At 36.7% G+C, this 13,788-nt stretch overlaps 1 protein-coding gene across 1 annotated transcript; it reads right to left on the reverse strand.

Annotated features, from left to right (window-relative positions):
* Positions 1–12,248: 12,248 nt before the first annotated feature.
* LOC124225616 (olfactory receptor 8B12-like) lies at positions 12,249–13,202 on the reverse strand. Its single transcript, XM_046638264.1, has one exon. The coding sequence runs from the start codon at positions 13,197–13,199 to the stop codon at positions 12,249–12,251; it is 951 nt and encodes a 316-aa protein (XP_046494220.1). The 5' UTR covers positions 13,200–13,202.
* Positions 13,203–13,788: the final 586 nt, after the last annotated feature.

The raw sequence follows: 13,788 nt of genomic DNA on the forward strand, positions 1-13,788 counted from the left end.
GGTGAGGCAGAAGCTGTATGCAAGGGATGTGGATGGCAATTGGGCATGTGGACTGGAGTTGTTTATACCTGTGCATGTGTAGGCCCCTCACATTGTACAGAGAGTGGGAGTGAGAAGTAGAGGGAGGATGCTGTGGCCCATGGGAAGGCACCTGGGAACCAGGGAAGCTCTCCCTGTGCCACCACTTTTTGGCGTGGAACTTTAAAGATTCTCAAGATTGTAAATTTGAAACTGGCCTTCCAGAATTATGAAAGCAGTTTGTCAAGGTAAGAGGCAGGAATATCTGTTATATAACACTTTATTAGCTATACTTTTTATTTACTTTTTTTGTGGTAAAAAAACACAACATAAAATTTACCATCTTAACTGTTTTTAAGTGTATAGTTCAGGAGTGCTAAGTATATTCACATTGTTGTGAAACAGGGCTTTAGAACCTTTCACCTTGCAAGTCTAAAACTCTATATCCATTAAACAACAAGTACCATTTTCTTCCTCCTTACAGCCCCTGGTAACCACCATTCTACTTCTGTTTCTATGAATTTGACTAAATATCTTATATAAGTGAAATCACATGGTAACTGTCATTTTGTGACTGACTTATTTCACTTAGCATCATATCCTCAAGATCCATCTATATTGTAAATGCGACAGAATTTCCTACTTTTTAAGGCTGAATAATATTCCGATGTATGTATATACGACATTTTCTTCATTCATTCGTTGGTGAAGGACAATGAGTTGCTTCCACTTCTTTGCTTATTGTGAATTAGCTGGGATGAACATGGGTGTGTAAATATGTCTTTGAGGTCCTGCTTTCAATTCTTTTAGGTATATTGCCGAAGTAGGCTACTGGATCATGTGGTAGTTCAATTTCTAATTTTTTGAGTAACCTCTATACTGTTTTCCATAGCAGCTGCATCATTTTACAAACCCATCAAAAATGCACAAGTATTCCAATTGTTTCTATCCTCACCAACACATGGGTGGTTTCTGTATTTTTTTTATTAGTGATCCAAATAGGTGTGAAGTGATATCTCATTGTGGGTTTGACTTGCATTCTCTGATAATTAGTGGTTCTGAGCATCTTAAATTTGCTTATTGGCCCTTTATATATCATCTTTGGTTAAATGTCTGTTCAAGTCTCTCTTAGTTCTATTCAGCTGCTATAACAAAATGCATGGATTAAGTGTCTTATAAAAAAAACATAAATTTATTTCTCACAGTTCTGGAAGCCTCCACAAGTCCAAGATCAGGGCACTACCACATTGAGTGTTTAGTGAGAGCCCACTTACTGGTTCATAGATAACCATCTTCTTACTATAACCTCATGTGGTTGAAGGCAAAGGGAGCTCTCTGGGGTCTCTTTTATAAGCGTGTTAATCCCATTCATGAGGTCTCTGCGCTCATGATCTTATCACCTCCAAAAGGGCCCAACTCCCAACATCATGACAATGGGGATTAGATTTCAACATATGAATTCTAGGAGAACATAAACATTTTGTCTATAGCAAAGTCCTTTTCCCATTTTCTAATTGCGTTATTTTGTTATTGAACTGTAGGAGTTCTTTACACATTCTGGATTTTAACTTATCACATATATAATTTGTAAATATTTTCTCCTATTCTGTAGTTTTCTTATTTGCTCTATTGGTTGTGTCCTTTGATTCACAGAAGTGTTCAAGTTTGATGTAGGCCCATTTGTCTGTTTTTGCTTCTTTACATCCACATCCAGAGATATTGATTGCATGACTTAGATGAAGTGCATAACAAACCTTGTCACACAAATAGATCCTGGATAATGGTCACAACTCTTCCCTTTAGACTTCCCTTTTCTTCTTTCAATGAGTCATACAAACATAAACAAATACACACATATCTATCTATTGCTTTAGATTGTAATTCAGAAAATCCAGAACTCTTATTTATGAAAACATGGGCCATTTGGGAATTTGGATTTCTGATTCTCTTCCTTGTCAGTGATGTTTGCTTACTACACTTCCCAAGGATATTTCATCATCTCCCCACTGTCTCTTTCTTCAACCACTGATGGGGAAAAGAGTTGTTTCTCCTCTTTCTGGAAGTTTACAATGGAGAGTAAGAAGCTCTCCCTCAAGACCAACTCACTTCCTCTACATCATTGTTCTCCCTCTCCTCTGTTTCAGAAATCCAGACAGAAAACCTTCTAAAAATGTCAGCTATCCCAGGAAAGAGTTACCAAATTACAGGCATACTGCTGCAAAAATGCAAAGTCAACAGAGACACATCCCTGTTGGTCAGCCTTGGAGTCCAGGGGAGCCTCTGAGAGGAAGGAGTTACAAAATCAGAAGACTAAGTCAGAACATTTGGATGACCTAGGGAGAACATCAAAGTGCTGGCCCCTGTCATGCTCTGTACTATTATGGCCCAACAGGTTCCAACTGAGAAAGCAGAGACATGGGAAGAGGAAAGATGAAGAGAATCAGAACAATGGATAAACAGATAAAGAAGTGTCCTCTAGAGACTCCAAGATGGCTGCTTTGCAAGCTCCTCCCACTCCTCTGTTCTAGCTCAGGAATGCCTCAATGCTATGTTCCTGTCACAGCATCTGTTTCTCCAGCATCTCTGCCCAGTAGGCTGCCTACATAGATTACTCCCATAGGAATTCCCTGCCCATTGCAATCAGAATGAGTCTGACTAATAAAAACATGGTACCTCTCTGGCTTAACACATTGCAGCAGATACAGGCCACCTCACTGAGCAAATTGAGAGGGAAACAACCACATAACATTCTATTTTTGGAAGACATTTTTCTTTGTTTTTTGATATACAATCATCCCACAAATGCCTAGTGATACTAGGTTGTCCTAATGTATTTAAGAGACAGTCAGTAACAAGTTGACTGAACTCTCATTGTAATTGGGCTGGACTTTTCAACTAGTGGACTTTGCTTTCAGGAAAGGTTGATCTATGTGGGTCACTTTATTAGAGGCCAAGCATCTAACAGTGTCTGTAGTTGTTCCCTCTTAGGCAAGCTCGTTTCACCAGAGAAGTGCCCTACAACCTTCTAATTTCAGGGGTCAAAGAGGATGACCATAGAACGGCTACAAACATTCTTAGAATCCAGCAGGTGAAAGAGTCTGCAGACCTCACCATTTAGTACTCAGTCTTAAACTTTGTCTCCCCCTTTTCGGAAAAGAGCCACCTCCCTCACTCTGATAGTCTTGTTGGCCCCTCTCTATATCTTTCTGGTTCAAACTCCTTAAAAGTCAACCTCATTTTTTCTGACAGGTGGATTAGGGGAAGAGGAATTGCAAAACCTACCTATCTAAATGGAAGGAGGAATGATACCAGTTAACATTGACATAAAATTTTCTGTCATATTTGCTACAATTTTCTCTGAGTCTCAGTATTCTAAACTGTTGGTAATATTATGTACCTCAGCCTTGAAGTCCTGAGAAACTCATGAAATGGGTTGTTTTTTGTCTTCCTGTTGATTAAGGCCAAATAATATTATCATGTTAAATGAGATTTTTTTTATATAATGAGAGGGGACAATGAAAAAGAGAAATGAAAGAGTGTCTTGTTGTATGCTACAATATTGCTATAAATTATGCAATATGTACTCATAACAACCATATGAGGTAGGTATTGTTTGCATTGTACAAATAAGTAGACAGAGTTTTAAAAAGATTAACATACTTAGATCAAGCTTGCACGTTAGTAAAAGCCTAATAAGAGATACAAACACATATTTAGACTGACTCAAAAAATCACATTCTCTTTAATGCTTACCTTATTACAATGGCTGGAAATTTGTGGTCTCAAATCTAGGAGAGCTCCAAGTTAAACTGAAAACTTGATTCTCAGATAAATGCACATCTTGCAGCTGCATCCTACAGTGAAAACTACATAGTTTTTGTGACTAGGATGACTTTAACCCAAACTCTGATGCCTTCATTTACTGCAAAACCAAGGAGATGCCCTACTGGGTTCTTCCAAAGAGTGAAAGTGTTCCAGTGACAGCCACAAAAGAGATGAGTGGACCCTCATAGAGGACACTAGCCTTGTAGGAGAGGGCCTAGATGAAAAAAAGGAGAGGACCTGGCTTTCCTTTCTCAGTCTGGACTTTGAGAAGGTGACAAGTCCAAATGTGATCTTATCCAGTGAGGGTAAAGGACAGTGTTTTAAAACACAGGTTTTATCATTATTTAGGTAAGGCAAAACCAAACAATCAGGAGATGACTGTCACTGAAATGATAGTTTCTGAAAAAATATTTGAAAAATATATACCTGATAAAGGACTATTATCCAAAATATACAATCAATGAAAACTAAATAAGAAAATGAACGACCTGATTTGAAAATGGATCAAGGTCTTTTTTTTAAAGGAAAAAACTTGTTTATTTGATTACATAAACGTTTAAAACTTTTATATTGCAAACCAAAATAACAAAATAAGAAAAAAGAAAAAACCCTAACATAAACAAAATTCAAAGATGAGCAACTCTGGGAAAATTTTCTGCAATATATGTGGTAAGCAAAGAGTTAATATGTTTGGGTTTTTAATTATTTTTTTAAGTGCAGTAACATTGGATTATAACATTATATAGCTTTTGGATGTACATCATAATATATTTAAAATTCTGTGTAAATTACATCACGTTCACCACCCAAAAACTAATTATAGTCCATCCCCTCACATGTGAGCCTAATCACCCCTTTTACCGTTCCCCCTGCCCCTATGGTAACCACCAATCCAATCTCCATTGCTATGTGTTTGTTTGTCATTGTTTTTATCTTCTACTTAACAGATACCTCACCAAAGAAGATATACCGATGGCAAATAAGATATTCCACATCATTTGTCATCAGGGAAATGCAAATTAAAACAAAAATGAGATACCACTCCATACCTATTAGAATGCCGAAAATCAAGAACACTGACAACACCATATGCTGACAAGGATATAGAGCAATAGGAACGCATTCATTGCTGGTGAGAACAGAAAATGGTACAACCACTTTGGCAGCTCCATACAAAACTTTAGTCTCACTACACAATCTATAAATTGTGCTCCTTAGTATTTATTAAAGGAGTTGAAACCTAAGTCCACGCAAAAACCCGCACATGGAGCTTAATAGCTGGTTTATTCATAATTGCCAAGACTTGAAAGCTACCAAGATGTCCCTCAGTGTGTGGATGGATAAACTTTGGTACATCTAGACAATCTATTTAGTGGTAAAAATAAATGAGCTATCAAACCACAAAAACACATGGAGGAAACTTAAACACATATTACTAACTGAAAGAAGCCAACTCTATGACAATCTGGACAAGGCAAAATTATGGAGACAGTACAGGGATCAGTGGTTGCCAGGTGGTAGTGAAGAGTTTTGGATGAATAAGATTTTTAGGGCAATGAAGCTACTCTGTATGACACTATAATTGTGGATATATGTCATTATACATTTATCTAAATCCATAGAATGTACAACACCAAGAAAGAGCCCTAATGTAAACTATGGATCCTGGGTGGTAATGATGTACCAATGCAGGCTTATCAATCATAACAAATGTACAACTCTGAAGGTGGATATTGCTGATGGGGGTGTTACGTATTTGGGGAGGCAAGAAATATGTGGGAAATCTCTGTACCTTCTGCTCAGTTTTGCTGTGAGCCTGAAAATGCTCTAAAGAATAATAACATTTTTTTAAAAGACATTTTTTCACATACACAGTTCCCAAGAGAATCGAGTGTGCCACATCATTGGCACCAAACAGGGAAGCAGCAGGATTGATCAGGAGGTAGAAAAAGAGGAAGAAATTGAATAAGAATCTTTATTGTGTTTTGGACAGGAAAGAATGGGCAAGGCACAGTAAGTAGGTTTAGGATTGGCTACTTTGAAAACTTTCAGCCTCTTCTGGGGCATAAGGGCTGTCCCCAGTTGTCTGGAACATAGCTCTGCAATGATTAGGGGAGGTGGTTAGTGGCCCAGTGTTTGAGAGCTTGATAAAGGAGAATTTGGGGGAATGGACCCTGGATTCATTGGTTTGCATTTGAAGCCATACTCACTGGCTGAGGGAGTTCATCACCTCTAGACTTGCCTTACAAGAAATGCTAAAAGAGTTCTTCAAGCTGATGAAAGGACATTAATTAGTCATTTGAAAATAGGCAATGTATTTGTAAAGGTAAGTAAATAGTCAAATTCAGAATATTTTCATACCATAACATGGCAGTGTCTTAACTACATAACACTAGTATAAAAGTTTAAGAACAAAAGTACTAAAATAACTGTAACTACATTATTTGTTAATGGATACACAATATAAAAAGAAGTAAATTGTGACATCAAAACATGAAAGTGGGGAGAGTAGAAAGGTAGAGTTTTTGTATGTAATTGAAGTTAACTTGCTATCAGGTGAAATAGACTGTTCTATCTATAAAATGTTTTATGTAAGTCTTATGGTAATCACAAAACAAAAAGTTATGGTAGATACACAAAATATAAGGAGAAACGAATCAAAAGCATACTGCAACAGAAAATTATTCACAAAGGAAGGTAGCAAGAGAGGGGGAAAGGTACAAAGGAAGTACAAAGTAGCCAGAAAACAATTAATAAGATGGCATTGTAAGTCCTTACCTGTCAATAATGATTCTTAATGTAAATGAATTAAATTTTCCAATCAAAAGACATATAGTGGTTGGATGGATAAAAACAAGACACAGCTCTATGCTGTCTACAAAATAATCACTTCAGCTTTAAGGAAAAACATAAGCTCAAAGTGAAAAGATGGAAAAGGATACTCCAGCCAACTTGAATTCAAAAGAAAGCAAGGGTAGCTATACTTATATCTGACAAAATAGAGTTTGTTAAAATTTATCACAAGAACAAAGTCATTATATAATGATAAGGGATTAATTCATCAAAAGGATATAACAATTTTAGAAAGTATGCACTAAACATAAGAGCATCTAACTATATTAATTGCTGACACATCTGAAGGGAGTAATAAACAACAACCCAAAGAGTAGGGGATTTTGATAGCCCACTTTCAACAATGGTTAGATCATCCAGACAGAAAATACAGGAGGAAACATTGAACTTGAACTATATTTTAAACCAAATCAATCGAACAGGCATATACAGAACATCCCATCCAATAGCAACAGAATGTACATTCTTCTCAATTCATGCAGAACACTCTCCTGGATAAATCATATGATGGGTCATAAACAAGTCTTAGGCAATTTAAAAAGACTGAAATCACAGAAACAAAGTATCTTTTTCCAACCTCATTGGTGTTAAACTAGAAATCAATAAGAGAAGGAAAACTAGAAAATTCACAAATACGTGGAAATGAAACGACAGTCCCAAACAACCAAGGGTTAAAGAAGAAATCAAAAAATATCTTGAGACATATAACGTATCACTGAAATTTACATAATGTTTAAACCAATGTTACCTCAATAAAAAATATCTTAAGACAAAAGAAATGGAGAAACAACATCCAAAACTTTCGGACTACAGCAAAAGCAGTTTTAGTAGAAACATTTATAATGATAAATGACTACAGTAAGAAAAAAAGAAAGATCTCAAATAAACAACCTAACTTTGCACCACAAGGCACTATAAAAAGAAAAACAAGTATAAATTTAGGAGAAAGAAAGAAATAACAAAGACCAGAGCAGAAATAATGAAATGGAAACCAGAAAAATAATAATAAAGATCAACAAAACTAAGATCTGGTTTTTGGAAAATATAAGCAAAATTAACACGCCTTGACTTTGACTAACTAAGAAAAAGGAGAGGAGACAAATTAATAAAATCAGAAATGAAGGATGAGATGTTAGAACTGATACCACAGAAATACAAAACATCTTCGGAGACTGCTGTGAACAACTACACACCAACAAATCGATAATGTAGAAAAACTAGATAAATTCCTAGAAACGTACAACCTACAAAGACTGAATCAGGAAGAAATAGAAAGTCCAAAAAGATCAACAAGTATGGAAATTGCATCAGTAATCAAAAATCTAACAAAGAAAAGCCCAAGACCAGATGGTTTCCCTGGTGGTTCTAACAAACATTTTAAAAAGAACTAATACCAAACCTTCCCAAACTCTTCCAAAATATTGAAGAGGAAGGAACACTCCCAGACTCACTTTACAATGCCAGTATTATGCTAATACCAAATCCAGAGAAGGACGCTACACAAAAGGAGAACTACAGGCCAATAGCCCTGATGAATACGGACAGAAAAATCAACAAAATTCTAGCAAACAGCTTAACAGCACATTAAAAGAATTGCACACCATGATTAAGCAGCCTTCATCACTGGAATAGAAGTATGGTTCAACATATCCAAATCAATAAATGTGATACACCACCATAATAGAATGAAAGATTCATCTCAATAGATGTATAAAAGCATTGAAAAAACACTACATCCTTTCATAATAAAACCTCTCAACAAATTGGGTATAGAAGAAACCACCTCAACATAATAAGGCTATATATTACAAGCCGACAGCTAACATCAAACTCAACAGTGAAAGGTTGATGGTTTCACTTCCAGGAGCAGGAAAAAGGTCAGAGTGCCCACTCACACCACCCCTATTTATCATAGAACTGGAGTCCTAGCCAAAGCAATCAGGCAAGAAGAAATAAAAAGGCATCTAAACAGAAAAGGAAGAAGTAAAATTGTCTTTGTTTGCAGATGACATGATCTTATATAGAAAATCCTCAAGACTCCACCAAAAACTTAGTCAGTGAATTCAGTTAATCAACCAATTCAGTAAATTTGGAACTAATCAATGAATTCAGTAAAGCTGTAAGATACAAAATCAACATACAGAAAGCAGTTGCATTTCTAGACACTAACAACAAAATATCTGCAAAGAAGTAAAGAAACAATAGCATTCACGATACCATCAAAAACATAAAAACTTAGGAATAAATTTAACCAAGGATATATAATATTTCTACACTGAAAATCATAAGACTTTGATGAAAGAAATTGAAGAAGCCACAAATAAATGGAAAGATATTTTATGCACATGAACTGGAAGAATTACTATTGTTAAAATGTTCATACTACCCAAAGCCGTCTATACACTCAATGCAATCCCTATCAAAATTACAGTGACAGTTTTCACCAAAATAGACAAAACAATCCTAAAATGTGTATGGAGCCACAAAAGATCCAGAATAGCCAAAGAAATCTTGAGAAAGGACAAAGCTGGAGGCATCATATTTCCTAATTTCAAAATAGAATGGAACTGACATAAAAAACCAGACATAGAGACCAATGGAACTGAAATGAGAGCCCATGAATAAACCATAGCATATATGGTCATCTAATATTTGACAAGGGAGCCAAGAATACTCAATGGGGAAAGGATAATCTCTTCAATAAATGGTGTTGGGAAAACTGGATTATCACACTCAGCAGAAGGGAATGATGATGACATACAAGATGATGACAATTGTCACAAAGGTCTCTATTTTGGAGGAAATGATAGAGGAATTGAAGAAACCTACAAGGAAAAGCTAAAGATTAAAAAGTATATAGAGTAGTTAAAGTCAGAATTATCCAAGTCAGGATGACCAAAGGACAAAGAGAAGACAGGAGCCTGGAGCTCTGATCTCCTGTCAATTTAGCAAAAATATATTTGAGAAAAGAATGATTAAACAACACATTTTCAAATAACAAATAAGTCAAAGAAGAAGAGATTATAGAGAAAATTGGAAATACTTTGAATTGAAAAAATAATGAAAAGAAAATAGGAATCTCTTCTGAGAAAATAATCAGAAATCTAAGCAAAAATTTTAACACAAAGTGATAATCACAGTATTATTTATAGTAATAAAGCATTGGAGAGCTTGACACAATTTTACTGTTCAGCAATAGGAAAAAGTTAAAATAAAATATGTCATACCTATATGATGAAATCCATAAAAAGGTATAATTGAAAAATATTTATTGATAGCTAAAAATGTTCATGCTATAATGACAAGTTAAACAACATCTTATAACATGGTATACATAGTATGATCCCACTGGAAGAAAATTTCATACTCCAAATGTGGTTCTCCTTTCCTGATCTCTGAATGATTGAGTGTAGAGTAAATCCTGACAGTGTTTTTTTTTCTTTTTGGCAATGCAAATGCCTGACTTAAGCTATCTTGAATAAACAAATTGCCAGACACACAACTAGATAAAGAGCCAGGCCAACTTTTTCAACTGAGGCACCTTCGTTTTAGAGATCTTGGTTGATTTCAATAACTGATCATTTGGGCCACTTGTTTTTTCTCCTTGCTAGCTTCAAATTTCTGTTCTTATTCACCAATAGTGAGCCTGCCAAACCCTAGGCTCCCACCCTCAACCTCAATAAAAGCAGAACTCCAGGCCCATGTGTTCTCTCTCTCTCTACCTGCAACTTTGCTGTGTGATCTCAGGTGTGCTATGTAGTTGCCATGTCCTATAAGTAACAAACCTTTATTTTTTTCAAAGTTTCCTGGTGGTTATTGCTGAAAGGTATCTTGCAATCATAACAAGAACCACAAAGACTGGCCCAGCTGCAATATTGGTTATTGATAAGCTGAGACCAGCACAAAACATGGAATGTATCAGTTACCTATTGCTATATAACAACCTCACAAAATCTCAAGGAATATGACAATGAATATTTGTTCCTCACATGTCTACAAGATGATTGTGGTGGCTCATCTTGTCTAGTCATAGGTGAGCATCTCCGATTCAATATCGGATCCACATGTGTTCATGGTGAGAATCAGTTGGAAGCAGGAGCAGTTATCCAGGAAAAGCTCTTCTCAACGCAACAGCAGAAGCACAAGAGGGAAAGCCCCAACACATAAAACACATCCCAGGCACCTACTTACATCATATTTGCTAATATCCTATTTGCCAAAATGGGTCATGTGGCCAAGCTAACCATCAATTATCAGTGAAATATATCCAACCGCTATGACACCATTGCAAAGGTATGGATGCATAATACTGGAAGAGTGACAAATTTTGACCAATAATGCAAACTATCACACTGAAATATAGGTAATCTTTTTTCTTCATACATCTTTTATATTCCAAATTTGCAAGAATAAATAGGAGTTGCTTTCAGAATCAGAAAAAGAAAAACCATGCCCTCATTTATGAAAACAGATGAATAAACATGTTTAGAACCATGTGATACATTAAAAACATTTACCATCCTGGCAATCATTTCAGCTATCAAGGGATCTGACCTCATCACAGCAGCAATAAGAGATGGAAGTGGTACAACCATGGGGTGAGGACAGAAGATCAGGGGACAAAATGTTACTCCATGACTGCAGGGTTGAGCCCATAGTGACACATCCGGAGCCAATGATGCCTCTGCTGTCCCTCCCCTTCTCACCAATATCCTTTCCCATGCCTCTTCTGTGGTTGACTCCTCTTATTGTTACTTCTGAAAAGTTCTCCATGCCATCCACTCCTGTTTCCATTGAAAAAATCTTTCTTATATACCCTTTTATACTACATTAAGACAACAATGGACACTAGATATGTATATTATATACTCAGAGAGAGAGACAGATGTTTGAATTTTAAGGATTCATAAGGAATTAGCAACAATTGTTGCATATAAGGAGAAGAATTTGGGAATGGAATGACTAGATGGGAGGAAGATAGATTTTTACAGTATAATCTCCACTCATATTGTTTGATTTTACTTAGTCAAAATGTATTTTAAAATACTTTAATAATATTTAATATACTTTTTAAATGAGAGTTAGAGAAGAGTCCATTTTCTCACGACTAAGCAGAGATCCAGGAAGATGAGGAGATTTCCTTAGCTCATGCAAAAGCTAGAGGAAGTGCTTAAACTGGATAACAGAATTCCAGCACGGATGGAAGTAAGATTCATTAAGTGCCTTGCATTTAATTCTCTCAAAAACCCCATGAAGTCAAGATCATTGTCTCTCTTTTAAAAAAAGAGAGATTAATATTTAGAGACATTGGCTTATTTGCTCAAAGTCACACAACTACTAAAAAACAGAGCCAGGATACAAAATCAACTCACTATATGCCTCACAAATTGCCATTTCCTCTACTACCACGGAAGGTGGCCTATTCACCTCACCCACATGACACACTCTGCAGTCTCCAGACCTCAGTTCTCTTTCTCTATTCAATACCAATTAAACTTAGATCCTTAATTGAAAACAAACACATTAATAAACAAAGCATTGTATCTCCTTCCTCAAATACTACTCCTTTCTCGAGAAAATATTTTTCTTCTCAAAGTTTTCCTCAGGGCAACTTTGACGTCCTTGTTCCTCAGACTATAGATCAATGGGTTTAACATGGGCACCACAATGGTATAGAACAGGGAGGACACTTTCCCTTGGTCAAGGGGCAAAATAGAAGGTGGTTTGAGATACATGAAAGCTGCAGAACCATAGAAAACAGAGACCACAATTACGTGGGAGCCACATGTACTGAAAGCTTTGGACCTGCCCTCAGTGGAATGAATGTGGAGAATGCTGGAGAGGATTAGAGCATAAGAGATGAAGATGGTGACAATGGGCATTCCAGTGCCAATGGAAACAACTATGAAGACCACCAGCTCATTGACATAAGTGCTGTTGCAGGAGAGTTCAAGGAGAGGAAGAATGTCACACATGAAATGATTGACAAGGTTGTCAGCACAGAAGGTCAGACTTGCTAGGTTTCCCGTATGGGCCAAGGCCCCTGAAAACCCCATCACATATGTGCCCAACAAGAGGAGTAAACAGACCTCAGGAGACATGGTGACCATGTACACCAGTGGTTTACAGATGGCAACATAGCGGTCATATGCCATCGCTGACAGGAGGAAGGACTCAGAGATGACAAAGAAGCAGAAGAAAAAGAATTGAGTTATACACCCTGCATGCAAGATAACGTTCTGATTTGAAACAAAACTCTTCAGCATTTGGGGGATGATGGTGGTGGAGTAACAGAAATCTATTAAGGAGAGATTGAAGAGGAAAAAGTACATGGGGGTGTGCAGGTGAGAGTTCAACCCAATTAGTATTATCAGGCCCAGGTTCCCCACCACGGTGACCAGATAGAAACCTAGAAACAGGAAGAAGAGAGGTATCTGGAGCCCTGGCTGGTCTGTTAAGCCTGCAAGTATGAACTCTGTCACTGAAGAGTTCTCGTCTGCCATTCTCCTCTGGAGACGAATACAGGAGGGGCGTCTGTGGAGACAAGAAAAGAGAACCATTTAGAAAGAAAGAAACACCACCACCACCGTCCAGTATCAAATCCCAATTCTTGAGAGTGGAATAAAGAGGAAGAATTTTGGAATTTTGGTATGATAGGAAGGTTGTTAACTGTCTGCTGTGGATCTATCTACACAACCAAGTGACTTTTACTGTCAATGAAAAATATGAAGATAAACTTAGTCTCCAGAGTAAGAACTGGTGCTTCTAGAGAAAAAAAATACCAAAAATAAGATAGAAGTCTCTTAGATTTTAATTCAATCCATTTCTTTGTCCTTCTCTCTCCTACCTCTTCTTCAGTTACTGAAACTTGGTCCTCTTCCCTGGACAGTGTCCTAACTGGCAGATGCCACCAAGATTCTGCTCAGAGCTCCCATCTCTGGGTCACTGCTGTCAGATCAAGAAAGTGAGGTCACATTTTTACAAGATCTCTTAGCTCAAGTGGCTTTAGGTTTGATGATAATTTTTTAAGCTAACTCTTACTTAAGTGGTTACTATGAGAGGCTGTGTACTAAGAGCTACGTTATAATATTA

Source organism: Equus quagga, chromosome 14, assembly GCF_021613505.1.
Source record: "Equus quagga isolate Etosha38 chromosome 14, UCLA_HA_Equagga_1.0, whole genome shotgun sequence".
NCBI classification, from domain to species: domain Eukaryota; kingdom Metazoa; phylum Chordata; class Mammalia; order Perissodactyla; family Equidae; genus Equus; species Equus quagga.

Bases quoted from the DNA above. Each gene is read 5' to 3' on its own strand.
- LOC124225616 (XM_046638264.1), bottom strand. From the start codon at position 13,199: ATGGCAGACGAGAACTCTTCAGTGACAGAGTTCATACTTGCAGGCTTA.